The 16,408-nt window shown below is 46.2% G+C and overlaps 1 protein-coding gene across 3 annotated transcripts in view; it reads right to left on the reverse strand.

Annotated features, from left to right (window-relative positions):
• Nucleotides 1-410: 410 nt before the first annotated feature.
• kcnh5a (potassium voltage-gated channel, subfamily H (eag-related), member 5a) overlaps nt 411-16,408 on the reverse strand; it is a 130,951-nt gene continuing 114,953 nt past the window's right edge. For all 3 annotated transcript variants that reach the window (XM_055185537.2, XM_055185535.2, XM_055185538.2), the window contains one exon: nt 411-2,815. In XM_055185537.2, the coding sequence (XP_055041512.2) occupies nt 1,667-2,815 (1,149 nt within the window). In that variant the 3' untranslated portion in view covers nt 411-1,666. The remainder of the gene's footprint in view (nt 2,816-16,408) is intronic.

Here is a 16,408-nt window from a genome sequence, read left to right on the forward strand (position 1 = left end):
GACCCTGTCTGTAAAATCCCAGCTGAAGTCCCCCCCACCCATAAAATCAGCCTACATAATGTAAAGACACATCTGTGAAAATACAACTTTAATATATTTAATACTGACTATGTCAAACATTGAAATCAATAATGAAAATCAAATTTTGAGAGACTTTACCCTGAATTTCACAGACAGGGTTACAAATTACAACCCATTCTCACTCCACAGGCATCAAAATCTGAAGCATGTCCAAACGCCCTCAGCGTCAGCACGAAGACGCGAAGGGTGCACCTATGCCCCACTACATTGACAAAATGGGAACTCTTGTTGCTCTCATGCTAATACCTCAGCGTCGGATATAGACAAAAGGGCATCCCGGAAGGTGATGCCGTCATGTTATGCGACGTCAACGTATGCGATGATCGGCAGGATCATGCCGCTTTTGGACGGCAACTACTCAATTTTTTGACCCACCCCAAGCGACAATGGTAAAAAATTTGGAACAAAAATATAGTAGTTAACATCCAGAAGCGGCACGATCATGCCGATCGTCGCACACGTTGACATCGCACAAAGTGACGGCATCACCTTCCGGGATGCCCCTCCGTCTATGGCTGTGTTCCACTCCAGATTTAGACACGCACTTGCAAACTTCCCTAAACACTTCCCCTCGGGGGAATCCCTGTCGCCATTTTGAGGTCATTCCACTTCATCAAGTGAACGAGGGAAGTTTATATGGACAGACCCTCGCTCCCTTGATTTTGACCGAGGGAGCGAGTCTACTTCATATGTACACGTCAGGCTTCATATACCACAATGTAACATGATTGTGACGTCACTTTCCATGTGATCAAGGGCTTAGGGCGATTAATTTGAACCCACTTCAAGTGTTTCAGCAGTAGTGGGCACTCGTACAACGTAAGCAATGACGTACATCCGAGACTGAGGGAAGTTAAAGAGGGAAGGTCATAAAAAACGAACTGGAATGCAGGGTTAATCGACGCTGAGGGATAAGCATAAAAGCAACGGAGTTCCCACTTCGCTGATACAGCGACGCATAGGGGCACCCCTCGCATCCCCACACCGACACCGAGGGCGCCCGAACATGCTTCAGACTTTGACGCCTGGGGAGTGAGAATGGGTTGCATATTAATGATCTTATTCATCATCTAAGCTAACCATCTTGCAAACCTGCACTTCCAGTCATTATGCTTATTTATGCATACTAAACTGGGAAGAAATCTTGGGATATTTGAAAAAAGTTACAGTAAGTGACTGTATAGCCATTTATAGCCAGGTCACTATGAATAGTGCTGTGCTAAACCAATGCTTGGGGTACTAAACCAAAACTGATTCTAACTGACAGTAGATCACATGTCTGGCACATCTGATTACTTAAAAGAGAAAACGCCCTGAAATATGTTAGGAGATCCCATGTGCACTAAAAAGTGCACCTTTTAAATGATCTCTGCATGCAGCCAACTCCTTACATGTACAAGCAACTACTATCCATAGAGAAGATCTCATTGGCAGGCCAGATTCCAGCTGGACATGCAAGTATTTACAATAGAAATAATTCTTCCCCGAATCATCTGTTTTTACCGTTCCTTCCTGAGTAAGAGGAAGGCGAGTAATAAATAAAACCAGCATATCAATTCTAATAAATAAACCTATTTGTCTTAATTCAAAAGGGTTCATCGTCTTCTTCTGTATCTGGAGAGACGGGCTGTGAAACAGCAAAGATGTCCTGCCGTTCAAGTTCGGTTTTGGTGGGTATTTGAGGTGGAGGGGAAGGTTTGCTCTTCTCTGATGAAAGTAGTCTTAAAATCTCCCCCACCTGAGCCTCTAGTGCTGCTAGCCGGTTATTTAAAGTCTGGATGTCCCCCTTTAATTCCAGCTTTGCCTCGTGCAGGCTGTTTTGAAGGACACCCTGTTCAGGGATAGGCTGAAAATGAAGACCCCGAAGTGTCATGTCACCCATCCCTGGGCTGGGATGATCGTACGGACTCCTTTCCGTCGGACACCTTTCGTAGGGGCTCCGTGAAACACCCACTCTGTCGATACGCAAGTCACTCTTTGTGATACCACTGTCACATGAATCAGTCTTGTGTAGTGCACTGTTTTCATCTGTCTCATCATTGCTATTACCGTTGCCGTTTCCACCTGAACCACTTACATCAGACCCGGCTTCCTGGCTCTTGGCATCCTGAGAAATCACATTCAATGGCTTTGCCACATCCCCCCACTCTTCTTCCTTGGGAGGCTGCTTCTCCAGTTCCAGCGGAAGCATTGAAGATCCTGATGTGGCGTTTTGGAAGCGCATCCAGCCTCGTCCCCTTCCTCCTCTGGGTCTCACTGGACTTGTAACCTTTAGACAATTCTGGTCCTCCACACTAAAACTGGGCTTAAGCTCCATTGCTTCATGACCATCGCTCCTATTGGGTTCCTCTGTCTGAACATAGGCCAGCGCGCTTTGGAACGGGGTTATCTGTGAGACAGTCAGAACACTAGAACCATTGTTCCCGTTGCCCGAACCAGGGGCACCATTTTGAATGGGGGTGACGTGTTGAAGTTGAAGAGGATGGTGACCCTGGTACTGTGACTGATATTGCTGCTGATGGGACAGCGGATGGAGATGATGCTCCACCTGAAACTGGTTCCTGTCCAGCTCAGATTGCGATGAACCGTGCGTACGCATTTCTTTCTGCTGTTTGAACTTTTGGAATAGCTTCCGTACAGGATGGTCCACGGGGATGGATAACGTAACTTCATTCTTCTGATGCCTCCTCTCCTCTTCCTCCTTCTTTACGTCAACAATCTTGCGAAAAACAATCTGTGAAGACACAAATATATGTAAGAAAAGCGCTGAATAAATGAAAGAAGTATACTCTAATAAAACAGTGCCAATATTCTTCCACTCAAAATCTTTTTATCCAGGGTCAAAGTTCAAAATAAAAAGCTTACTTTGTCTACATATAATCAGAATTAGACTGCTGTAATCTTGTAGTGTTTCTGTTGGTTATTTAGTAAAGCACTGTGCTAGCAATGCAAATGTCATGGGTTTGATCCATAGACTGTAAAAAAAGATGGAAGTAGTGTCCGTGACGTCACCCATACGAAACATTAAAGGAAGAGTCTACTCATTTTCAATATTAAAATATGTTATTACCTTAACTAAGAATTGTTGATACATCCCTCTATCATCTGTCTGCGTGCACGTAAGCGCTGGAGCGCGCTGCAACGCTTCGATAGCATTTAGCTTAGCCCCATTCATTCAATGGTACCATTTAGAGATAAAGTTAGAAGGAACCAAACACATCAACGTTTTCCCTATTTAAGACGAGTAGTTATACGAGCAAGTTTGGTGGTACAAAATAAAACGTAGCGCTTTTCTAAGTGGATTTAAAAGAGGAGCTACATTTTATGGCGTAAAAGCACTTTTGGGAGTACTTCGACTCGGCGCAGTAACACCCTCCCTCTCCCATTATGAGAGTGAGAAGGGGAGCAGACTTTTCAGGCGAGTCGAAGTACTCCCAAAAGTGCTATTACGCCATAAAATATAGTTCCTCTTTTAAATCCGGTTAGAAAAGCGCTACGTTTTATTTTGTACCACCAAACTTGCTCGTATAACTACTCGTCTTAAGTAGGAAAAACGTTGATGTGTTTGGTCACTTCTAACTTTATCTCTAAATGGTACCATTGAATGAATGGGGCTAAGCTAAATGCTATCGAAGCGTCGCAGCGCGCTCCAGCGCTTACGTGCACGCACACAGATGATAGAGGGATGTATCAACAATTCTTAGTTAAGGTAATAACATATTTTAATATTGAAAATGAGTAGACTATTCCTTTAACAAACACCTCCTGTGCAGGCTGGTTTCTGTTTTGATAAAAGTCCTTATTTATGTGGGCAGCTATGAAATCAAGTGACACTTTTTAGGTGGGTTCTAGAGTCATGCCTGAGTCAAGATTCCAGAGAACACAGAAATGTGTCAGGTATCCAACATGTGGGCAGAGGAACGTCTCGGTTACGGATGTAACCCTCGTTCCCTGAAGGAGGGAACGGAGACGTCACGTCGTGACCGACGAATTGGGAGCTCGCTTAGAGAGACCAATCTGCTTCGAATACTACTAAAACGCCAATGAACTTGGCATTGAGATATTTGCATAATGCTGGCGCCGCCCCGCCAGGTGCGTATATAAGGCGCACGTGCAAATAGGGAAATCAGCTTCTGTTCGCTGAGAAAGCCGGAAGGTGACCGGCCTAAACAGCAGGTGGCAGCACCTGTGGCGACGGGACGTGACGTCTCCGTTCCCTCCTTCAGGGAACGAGGGTTACATCCGTAACCGAGACGTTCCCTTTCAGTCGGTCACTACGACGTCACGTCGTGACCGACGAATTGGGAAACCCTACTAAAACGCCACTAGGGGCTGACCTCTTCCAGTGTCTGCTTAAAGCCCTCCGGTTCCACTTAAGGATAGGAGAATTAGGTTTCAAGGCAGAAGGCCGGGCACTAGATGTTCCTTTAACCCCACAGTAGTGCCAGCGACTGGGAAGCGCCCTAACTGAGCGGTATAGGGACGCTGCGGAAGCCACCGCCCCGTTAAGGGCTAATGGTGGACGAAAGTCAACCGTAGTTGAGGTATAAATGACAGCCGTGGCTGTGTAAGCAAAGCAGTGCTCTGCTAAGGGAAACGTGGGCTGGTAGGATTAACCCCACGGAATAATACTCACAAAGGAACCCGTTGGGACACAATGTGGGGCCCTGGCCAAACACGTAGGTTCGTAAGAATACAACTAGTGAAAGGCTGACAGCCAATGCTCCGCAACAAAGGCTGTCAAGGCAGTGGAGAGAGCAAATCAAACCATTACGCATTTTTGCTCTGTTAGCCTTCCATACTGAAAACTCAATTTGGAGCCTCAGTCGGAGGCTGCAAGCCGACTTGCGAGTCTGCTCTCCGTGTCCTCCCTGGTGAGGACAGAACACGAGAGGATACAGGCTCGATACGAACATTGTAGAATCTAATGAACGTATTAGGTGTCGCCCAACCAGCAGCTCTACAGATGTCTGTTAGCGAGGAACCACGAGCTAATGCCCAAGATGAGGCAACACTCCGAGTGGAGTGCGCTCTCAAATTAAAGGGGCAAGGAATGCCCTGCAAATTGTAAGCCAGGGCGATAGTATCAACTATCCAATGAGACATCCTCTGCTTAGTGACAGCTTTCCCTTTCTGCTGGCCACCATAACAAACAAAGAGCTGGTCTGAGGTCCTGAAGCTTTGCGTGCGGTCCACGTAGAATCGCAGTGCGCGTACGGGGCACAACAAAGCCTCGGTTGGGTTTGCCTGCTCCAAAGGCAATGCTTGCAAGCTCACCACTTGATCTCTAAAGGGAGTAGTGGGAACTTTGGGCACGTAGCCTGGTCTGGGTCTCAAGGTCACGCTCGAGACAGAAGGACCAAACTGAAGGCACGAATCGTCAACAGAGAATGCATGTAAATCCCCTATTCTCTTCACCGAGGCCAATGCTAGTAGGGTCAGAGCCTTCATGGATAGAAGCTTCAGACTCGCAGACTGCAAAGGCTCGAACGGAGGACTCTGTAGCGCTTTCAGCACCATGGACAGGTCCCAGGGAGGAATAGAAGGAGGGCGCGAGGGGTTTAGCCTGCGAGCGCCTCTCAGGAATCTAATAACCAAATCATGCTGGCCCACTGATCTGCCGTTAATAAGTGAGTGATGCGCAGATATAGCGGCGATATCAACTTTAATAGTGGACGGTGACAGCCTACCATCTAACCTTTGTTGAAGATATAAAAGCACAATGTTAATAGGGCATTCTCTGGGGTCCTCGCGTTGCGAAGAGCACCAGGTGACGAAAAGGTTCCATTTTAACGCGTAAGCCCGTCTCGTGGACGGAGCTCGTGCCGCGTCAATAGTGTTAGATACCGCCTGGGGCAAATCACTTAAACCTTGCGCGCGCTCAACGACCAAACGTGGAGATTCCACAGGTCGGGGCGCGGGTGCCATAATGTGCCCCCTCCCTGAGAAAGAAGGTCCTTCCTCAGGGGAATCCGCCAGGGAGGGGCTGTCGCGAGGAGCATTAGTTCCGGAAACCAATTCCTGGTCGTCCAATATGGGGCGATCATTAAAAGGCTCTCCTCGTCCTGCCTGACTTTGCACAGTATCTGTGCTATTAAACTCACTGGGGGGAACGCATATTTGCGCATGCCCCGCGGCCAGCTGTGTGCCAACGCATCCACGCCGAGGCTGCCCTCGGTTAGTGAATAAAACAGGCGACAATGGGTATTGTTCGGTGACGCAAATAGGTCTATCTGCGCTCGACCGAATTTCCTCCAAATCAGCTGGACCGTCTGGGGGTGGAGTCGCCATTCGCCGGGGCGCGCCGCTCGGGAAAGCGCGTCTGCCGCTGTATTGAGCGAGCCCGGTATGTAAATGGCACGAAGGGACCTCAGATGCTTCTGACTCCAAAGGAGGAGACGACGAGCGAGATGCGACAGGTGACGAGAGCGCAAACCGCCTTGACGGTTGATATACGCTACGGTCGCAGTGTTGTCTGAGCGCACTAGTACATCCTTCCCTCGCAGCTCCTGAGCGAAGCGTACGAGTCCCAGATATACTGCCCATAACTCGCGGCAATTGATATGCCAATGCAACTGGGGTGCTGTCCACACCCCCGAAGCCGTGAGCTCGTCGTACGTGGCTCCCCAGCCCGTGTCGGAGGCATCTGTGTGCACAACAGCATGCCGGGAGACCTGTCTCATGGACACGCCGGCCCTGAGAAACGCGGGGTCTGACCACGGGGGGAATGTTAGGCGACACGCAGGTGTAATGGTTACACGATGAATGCCAGCGCGCCACGCTCTCCTCGGGACTCGATCGTGAAGCCAACGCTGAAGCGGTCTCATATGGAGCAGCCCGAGCGGTGTCACGGCCGCTGCTGCTGCCATACGCCCCAGGAGTCTCTGAAATTGTTTCAGAGGGACCGCATTCTTCCCTCGGAATGAACCGAGGCAAGTCAGAATTGATTGGACGCGCTCTTCTGTTAAACGCGCCGATAAATCGATCGAGTCCAGTTCCATACCGAGAAAAGAGATCCTCTGCGTGGGGCAGAGTTTGCTCTTTTCCCAGTTGACCCGAAGACCCAAACGGGCGAGATGTTGAAGTGTTAGATCTCTGTGTTCGCACAGCGTCCGCCGAGAATGCGCTATTATAAGCCAATCGTCGAGGTAAGCTAGAATGCGAACACCGCTCTCTCTGAGGGGCTTTAACGCCGCCTCTACCACTTTCGTGAACACACGGGGAGAGAGAGACAGCCCGAACGGTAGTACTTTGTATTGGTATGCCCGCCCCTCGAACGCAAACCGGAGAAACGGTCGGTGACGAGGGAGAATGGACACATGAAAGTACGCATCCTTCAGGTCTATCGCTGCAAACCAATCTTGGGGGCGTATTGCACTGAAAATTTGTTTCGGTGTAATCATCCTGAAAGACCTCTTCTGAAGAGATTTGTTCAGGACACGCAAATCCAAAATCGGTCGTAACCCGCCGCCTTTCTTGGGTACTATGAAATACGGGCTGTAGAAACCCGATCTCATCTCGGTAAGAGGGATCGGCTCGATCGCGTCCTTCGCCAGCAGGACTTCGACCTCTGCACGCAGTACATGTGCAACGGACGCTTTCACCGTGGTGAAACGTATGCCCGCAAATTTGGGAGTGTGCCGATTGAATTGAATTTCGTAACCGAGGCGGATCGTGCGTAAAACCCAACGAGACGGACTGGGAAGCTGAAGCCAAGCCCCCAGGGACCGTACGAGAGGAATTAACGGCACTACCGGTGTACCCGCGGCGGGGCAGCGAGGCGGGACAGGCGGGACTGCCGGTGCGTCTGCCGTGACAGCATAAGCATCTACAGTATGTGTGTGTGTGACACTGACCTGAGCCCGCTGAGGTAAACGGTCGTCCGGTCTCCTCAGCTGAGGACGCAGACTCCGAAGGGGTTGCTGGTGGTCCGGTCTCCGAAGGGGAGAGCTCGAACTCCTCAGAACACCCACTGGCGACAGAGGAGAGGGAGGAAGAGCATCTGACTGCCCGCTCACATCTCTCTCGATCCTCTGGAGACCTGGAGAAGGAATAGGAATGCACTCTTTTTGTGGTTTTGTGGGTGCCGGCTGAGAAGCCGGCGGAACAGAAACAAAACGAAACAAAAGATTTTCCACCCGGCCCTCTACCGGTGGAAGGAGCGGTGCCGTCACCGTCTCCCGTAGAGTGATCCCATCCAACTCCAGGTCGCCCGTCTCAGGGCCGCTTCGATTTCCGTTTGCCACGGGAAGCGGGTGGTGCGGGCGGGGCGGGCTGCCGACGGCTGTTCCCTCTCCGTGGTCTAGAAGACGTTCTAGCGGGGGGGCGGAGGCAGCCGCCGGAGGGCGCCCTCGGCGAGGAGCAGACGGGGCCGCCGGCGCTGGGGGGCGAGATGCAGGTCGCTTGCGCCGGGGCATGATCTGAGCGATCGCTTCCGTCTGCTTCTGGGCGGCGGAGAACTGCTGGGCAAACGACTCCACCGACTCGCCGAACAGGCCTGCCTGGGATACGGGCGCATCCAAGAACTTGTTCTTTTCTGCATCCGTCATGTCAGCCAGACAGAGCCACAGATGGCGTTCCTGGACCACCATCGTGGACATCGCACGACCGATCGCCTGTGCCGTGACCTTCGTAGCACGGAGGGCCAGATCCGTAGCGGCCCGGAGCTCCGAAAGCACAGGCGAGTCGTGTCCTCCCTCGTGCAGATCTCTCAAGGCCTTGGCCTGGTGGACCTGCAGCAACGCCATAGCGTGCAGGGCTGAAGCCGCCTCTCCACATGCATGATAGGCAGCCCCCGTTAAACCGGAAGACTGTCTGCAAGCACGGGAGGGGAGGGCTGGGCGATCCTTCCAGGTGGAAGCGGTGGCCGGACACAATTGCATCACAACCGCCCGCTCCACGGGGGGGATTCCCGTATAGCCCTTAGCGGCTCCATCGGTGAGGGAGGTGAGGGGGGAGGGCTGAAACGGCCGTAAACGGGTAGAATACGGCGACCTCCAGGTCCTGGTCAGCTCCTCGTGCACCTCGGGGAAGAAAGGTACCGGCGGAGAGGGTTGTGAAACCCGGGCAGCTCCAAAGAACCAATCATCCAGGCGGGACGGCTCGGGCTGTGGGGGGTGAACCCACTCCAACCCGACGGTGTCCGCCGCTCGAGAGAGCACGGCCACCATCTCTGGATCGAAATCCGGCGTCACGACCCGTCCGGAAGGGGGGAGGACATCCAGATCCTCAGAGGTAGAGGGCCCACCCTCGGATGCTGCGGTCTCCGTGGACCCGGAGGGAGGCACGACAGATCCAACAGACATCGTAGAACACGACTCTGAAGTTTCCATCGGCGCATCAACCGGCTGTGGATGAGGAGGCTGAGAGGCAGAGGACGAATCCCCTGCCCGGTTCAGCACAGTGATGCGGAGATCATCCTTCGAGAGCTTCACAGCCGCACCGTGGCGGCGATCAGAGCTCGTCGGACGTGGGTTGCGTTTTTCCCGGAGGAAAGACAACCGTCTCTGCAAATCCACAAGGGACATGTTCTCGCAGTGAGAACACTTACCCCCAGCGAACGCTGCCTCAGCGTGCTCGATGCCCAAGCACGAAAGACAACGCTCGTGACCGTCCTTCGGACCCATATACTTCCCGCATCCAAGATCGCACGGACGAAAAGCCATCCTGAAAAGGACGCTAATCTCCGGATATACGAGAGAGTGGCTGCCTTTAACAAGGCACAAAGCTCTCTCGTATCACTCTTTTAGGGAAATTCACTCAGATGCTCAGTTGATGATGCGCACAGGGAAGGCAACGCACACACTAAACTCAAAACAAAAAAGATGCAGAGCCTGTGGAATACTGCGAAGCGTCCGCTGTGGTACTGCCAGTCCAACCAACTTCCGCAATCGATCCCAACAGAGTGAAGTAGCTTCTCAGTAGCAGATACTGCCGGCTTTCGAAGCGATAAAAAGCTGATTTCCCTATTTGCACGTGCGCCTTATATACGCACCTGGCGGGGCGGCGCCAGCATTATGCAAATATCTCAATGCCAAGTTCATTGGCGTTTTAGTAGTATTCGAAGCAGATTGGTCTCTCTAAGCGAGCTCCCAATTCGTCGGTCACGACGTGACGTCGTAGTGACCGACTGAAAGGGAACTACTGTTGACAATGGTGTGAAACGTTTTAGCATTTAAACTGCCGATAACTGGAGGCGAACACACATTATGAAATGTTTCAGACACGTAGTGCAAAAATAATACTGCCCCTCCATACATCGTTCCTTACTGGGTCTCTTTCGGCATGAGAGGGGCTTTGATCTCATATGCGTTCATTAGAGAGAGTTAATTAACCACCAAAACCCTTTGCTGAGCACCTCAGGGAGGTCTGCATGACCCCACCTGACATATAGCCTACTACTGAGGACAGGTGGCCACATGGCTTGTTATTTTTAGCAGGATTTCATCACACTTAAAGAGCAGTCTCATTTGTATTCTGATTTTGTTCCAATCTTTCTTAAAGGGACACTTCACCCCCTCCCCATTTATTTTCATTTACTCCCCATTGTGTTTCTTAGTCTTACAATATTCTAAACTCATAGAAAACAACTGCATTACTACATTTATTACTGTATTGTGAGATAACATAATAGTGACCATGCTGACTTCAATAAAACGATCTTCCTCAGGGCAAACAGCGGTCTGTTGTGTTAAAAATAGAACAGACTCTATCACGTGCCCTTTATTTATCCGTGTGCTTCCTTTCAGCACCCTGAAGTGCTGCGTCGCATGTCACTTCACATCTCCCAGGAGGACTCTAGTAAATAATGAATCCAGTCCCCTTCTGCCGTTTCATATTATTTAAATGCAGCTTAGCACGGGAACGAGACGGGTGTGATGAAGGTACTGTCTGGCAAATAAAGAAAAATAAGCGTAAGAGTACAAATAGAGAGCACTACAAGAGAATAAATGGGAAGTGCATGCTGTGATGGACACTAATTGTCTCTGAAAAATGACTGGAAACGTAGGCGGTTGTTGAAAATAATAAACAGCACGTCGCTGGTTGGGCTTTTACAGTTTCGCTTAAATAGCCATTAATGCATTCTTGTAACATCTCATTTGCATTTTGATGTTAAGTTTACACTGAAAATGGCAAATTCTCCATCCGTTTAAGATGGACTTTAGTGACTGTAAATGAATCATTATCCATTCAAAATTAAATATTATTCTTATAAAATATTGAATAACAGTTTAATCGGTGCGAGTACACTTTAAACCTCATTTAATGCTACTTATTATAGCTGAATTTCTCTTCAACGTTAAATCACATTGATTTAAATGCAACGGAAATGATATATGAATGCATGAATCTAATGTGACGTATCATATGTGCCCTAGGAGCTGAATATGATCCAGCACATGTGAAGTGCCATTACAGCGGATTATAACGAATTGACTCTTTAGCCTCAGTTACACACGCTGTTCAATTCCCTCAGTGCAGCCTCTTATTGGATAATGACAATTATCACACAGCTCAAGCTATCTGGTAAATAAAAGCAGAGACAGTAAGAAAATAGATGGTGTCAACCGTCTGAATCTGCTCTGCACAGGAAAACTGATTAAGGATATATAATGATCTCTTAGCATCCACTGGGAGTTTTAATGAAGAATCCAATATTTCATCTGCACCCCGTGGAGCCACGGTTATTATTCTAACATTTTTCACCTGTGTGAAGTGAATTTTTTTCTTTTTTAACAGAGACGGATGGTATAATTGGAATAAATGCACAGGCATGCCAGGTCACTCTTCTTGTTTTATTTCATGCAGCTGCGAGGAATTCACTCGTGGACAGAATGAGAGAATGTACTTCAAACTAATGAGATGTATTAGAGAGTATTGCTACAGCTGAATCTGTCTACCATGCAATTTAACCAAACTGTAGGAACAGCTCTACTGTATATACATACATGCACACTTAACTTAAATAACATATCCATAATACATTTTGAATTTAAAGACATATACTAATTATTTTTAGGGATTTTTTGGGGGAAATGGCACCCACATTTTTAAACATGTGGTCACAAATACCCCTGTAATGACTTCCTCCTATTTTATCTGATAAGTCTGTGAAACCCCATCTAAAATAACTTTTTAGTAATTAACTGTTTTCTAAAATCATCCTACTGTACATGTAAAAAAAACATTCAGTAAAAATATAGTCTTGATAAATAAAATTTAATGATCAATGTGAAATCAATGATTGAAATGAAATCTTTGATGCTCCTACACTCTTTGAACGGATGTGTTAAAAACAACACATTTGATTCTGGAACAACACACTAAATGCATTGTCCCAGTTTCCGCCCATCTCTATGTTATTATTGAAACAACACATTTTGTGTTACTTTTAACACAACTTGTGTTTTATTTTAACATAAAATCAACAGAAAATGTTGATATTTGCACATATGTTAATGTCACAAACAGTGGTCCAAATATACTGTTAGGTCTCATTTTATATATATATATATATATATATATATATAGAGAGAGAGAGAGAGAGAGAGAGAGAGAGAGAGAGAGAGAGAGAGAGAGAGAGAGAGAGAGAGAGAGAGAGAGGAGAAGTTGATATTGGTAATACATGCTCAATCTACAGTCTTTACTGTATTTACTACTGATAAATTGAGGTACTTAACATGAAATGATACATAGTTTTTACACAGTTTTTATATAACAGAATTTGGTAGGTTTAAAACAGAGCTCTTGAGAACTGTTCAGGTCACTTGAGATTTCATTCTGTATCTTCACATTTTTAGTAGTGTACATGCACAAGAAACAAATTGAACATTTTAATAAGCCAATATATTACAGTGATGATCTGAGTGTACTGGTTTTGACTATTTTGCTTTAGAAGTATTTTGATATAAAGGGGAGGCTGGAGTGCTATTTAAAAGATGGTTTGTGTAACTAATGAAGTCCATGAACATTTCAAATAATTATTTCTAAACACATTAAAAATGTTAGATATGTATTCTGTCCTACAAAGGCTAAGTGCAGTAACTACGCAAACACTGAAACTGAAACCCTTTTCACACAGATTTGCCGGAAGATACACGGGACAGGCATCCTGGAATTTTACGGGACCGCTTGCTATTTTATTCATTCACACTGCCAAGTTTACAAGGCATCTGATGGTCCCGGAAAGACACGTGACCTGTTGAAAGTCCCGCCCTCTCTTCTACGCAGTGTCTGAAGTTTGCATATTATTTATTATTCCTCTCTCCAGAAACAACTCGCGTGCATTTTTGTTTATGATAAGACTACAAAGGAGCGCGTGAACGCACAGTTCTATTCTGGTGAATGATCTCAGCTTCAGAATGGATATTTGACGAGCTCCCTGATTTCTGCTTTGATACAGTTTTTAGACATTTCTCATCGTGATTGTTTATATGCATTTAAAACCCGCATTTTGAGGAGCTGGACGATATATCTTGTTGGGATGACGTGCGGGTATTTTCGTTTATTATGGCTCAAATGAGCAAGTGGCGCAATATTCTTTTATGCTGCTGAATGATCTCCGTTTCAACGAAATAAGTAAAAATCTAACTTACCTGATATCTGCTTCAGTCCAGTTTGCTGACATTTCTCGTCGTGAATGTTGTAAATCCCTCATTTTAAAGAGTTGAACCAACTTCATGTAGCCATGACACGCGCGTCCTCACTACGGCACGTGCGTCATTGTTTATGCGTCTCATTTATCATTTCCTTATAACTGCTTTAATCTAGTTTGCAACATTTCTCGTGGTGAATGTTTATATGCACGTTATCTCTCGTTGTAAGGAGCTGAACCATAACTTGCGTTGTGATGATGACGCGCGCGTCCTCACTTCGACGCGCCCTTTATGGCATTCTTGCGGCTTCTTGTTCACACAGGGGGTTACCCGTGTATCTTACTAGGTTCTCTTTCCGGCAACGATCCCAGAAGATTAACGGAACGAGTTTTTGTTCACACAGATGCTTGTCTGGCAATTTTACGGGTATTTTCTGGGACCAGAGGTCTGTGTGAATGGGGTTTGAGAAAAATGGCCTTAAAGTTTTTTTTACACCAGCCAGTCAAACATGTTACTGCAATTTAGGCACACACTTTTCTCTGAAATGGGACAAAATTAAACCAAGAGACTTTGTCACAAGACGCAACACATCTCACAAAGCCCATTTCAACCCTTACCTCAATTTTGACCAAATGCGTAGTTACTGCACTTTGGCTTTGTAAGGCAGTATTGCTGAGATATGTTGCAAAGAGCGTGAACTATGTATTGTTTAGAGCATGGCCCCGCCCCTAACTAACACAATTGCTATAGACCCTATTCCAGCTAACGTGATCAAATCATACCTGTCAAGTTTTGGATTTGAAAATAAGGGAAATTTTCCGGCGCCCACCGCGAACAGTCCCACCACCAACCCAAACAAGCTCCAGTATTCCTTACATTTTAAGACTGGTGAGGGACGGATAATATTTTTTAAACCAGTGCTGATAATTGTGTTAAATTAACTAAACAAACTAATTCATTAGCAAGAAAACTAGTGAAACACACAGCTCTGTGAAAACTACATTTCATAAGTCACACTCAAACTGTACATACTATACACACAAATTTGCATCTGTACAAAACCCACTGGCCTTAGGTTGAAAAGCTACTTCTTTTGCTTCTTTTGCATTATACCTTAATGCCACAATTATTAATAAACCATTCACTTTTCTTTGTAATGAGAACAGTCATTTAGAAAATGAAAATGCTAGATGGGGCAGTGGCCCAAACCAACTACTAGCATCAACTTAGACAAGTGATTACAAGTGATTATAATGGGAAAATATAATAACAAGAATTAAAGTGTGACAATAAATATTCTATATGATTTACCTGCTGGCTTGATGGATCTTTGAATCCATGTTTGCAATGTTGAACTGCCTTTACCAGCCTCCCTTTCCATTCTCTGTCTTTATTTTGTGAAGGCATTGGTGTTTTTTGTATTTTTTTGTCTACAATTTAAATTTAGTGTTTATGTTAACTTAGATCTGACCGGGAACATTTAATTCATTAGACAAGCATTGTAACGATAATAATGTGGATATTTTGTTGCTGTTTGCTTGCTAACTTGTTAGCACTTTTAGAACACTGACAGCAAATCATTAACCGAAGAAATACATAAACAAACTTCCAAATTAGTAATTCTGCGGTTTAACAACTGATATAATGTAATAAATCTACCTGTTGATGCAACAAACTTCAGACAGAAACTGTCGTCTTCGCTATCCAAAGAGTGCACACAGAGATGCTGCGGAGCGGGTGGGAAAACACGAAGTGGATTAGCGGAATCGGTGGACCTTTAGCGATCTGGGATTGGGAATGTTTTTTTATTACTCCGCCGGGTATTATTATTTTTGTAATAACGCAGGTTAAAATACGGGAGATTTACGGGAAAATACAATTACGGGAGGACGGCGGGAAAGAAGGGAAAAATACAGGACTTTCCCGGCCAAAACGGGATACTTGACAGGTATGGATCAAATAGCCTGCATGCACATTTAGGCAACAGAAGTGGTGTTGTTCCCTATTGGTTCTAACGTGTTAGCAACTCAGAAAGTTGATTAAAACGGTTTCCCAGCATCAAAATGTCTGGTTGTTGCGTTTGGTTGCACTAATATAATATACTAATATACATATATATGTATATGGCCACTTTATATTTTGCCATCTGCTAACGTCTTCAATCCACTCCACTATAGTACACGGATCTGGCAGCTGTATTGAAAAAGTTGATAAAGTCAACTTTTTAAAATAACTTTGTCTGTGCTGCTTCACTGCTGATTCTTGCCATACTTCCGTTGCCAAAATGCGCGCGCATACGCTGCCACGTCATCATGTACAAACAGTAAAAGGGTCTATTTTAAAGTTGAGAGAGACAGCAGCTTTCCTGCAAGTGGGCGTGGTTTTAGCGCAGACACGCCCACAGCTTAATAATTTAGTCCGTTTTTCCAAGATTTTGATAACTTTTTTTAAACTATTCAAATTTGGCTAGGTGGTTAATATCACAATCTTTGGTGTCACAAACTGATAACACATTTAATTTTGGACTTTACACAGACTTTAAACAAAGCAACAAAGCACTTATTTAGCTGGACTATTCGGTATTATTCTGAAAAGCAGTTAAATTTGACTGTTTTTCATACTGTACAGTATGCCTACAGTATCTGCACTCTTTATTAAAGTGAATATTTGAAGTATTCAATAAAGTGAAAGGGACTCGAGCTGTAAAGCTGCAAAATTACAAATGAATCATA

This window comes from Misgurnus anguillicaudatus, chromosome 18 (genome assembly GCF_027580225.2).
Source record: "Misgurnus anguillicaudatus chromosome 18, ASM2758022v2, whole genome shotgun sequence".
NCBI lineage: Eukaryota > Metazoa > Chordata > Actinopteri > Cypriniformes > Cobitidae > Misgurnus > Misgurnus anguillicaudatus.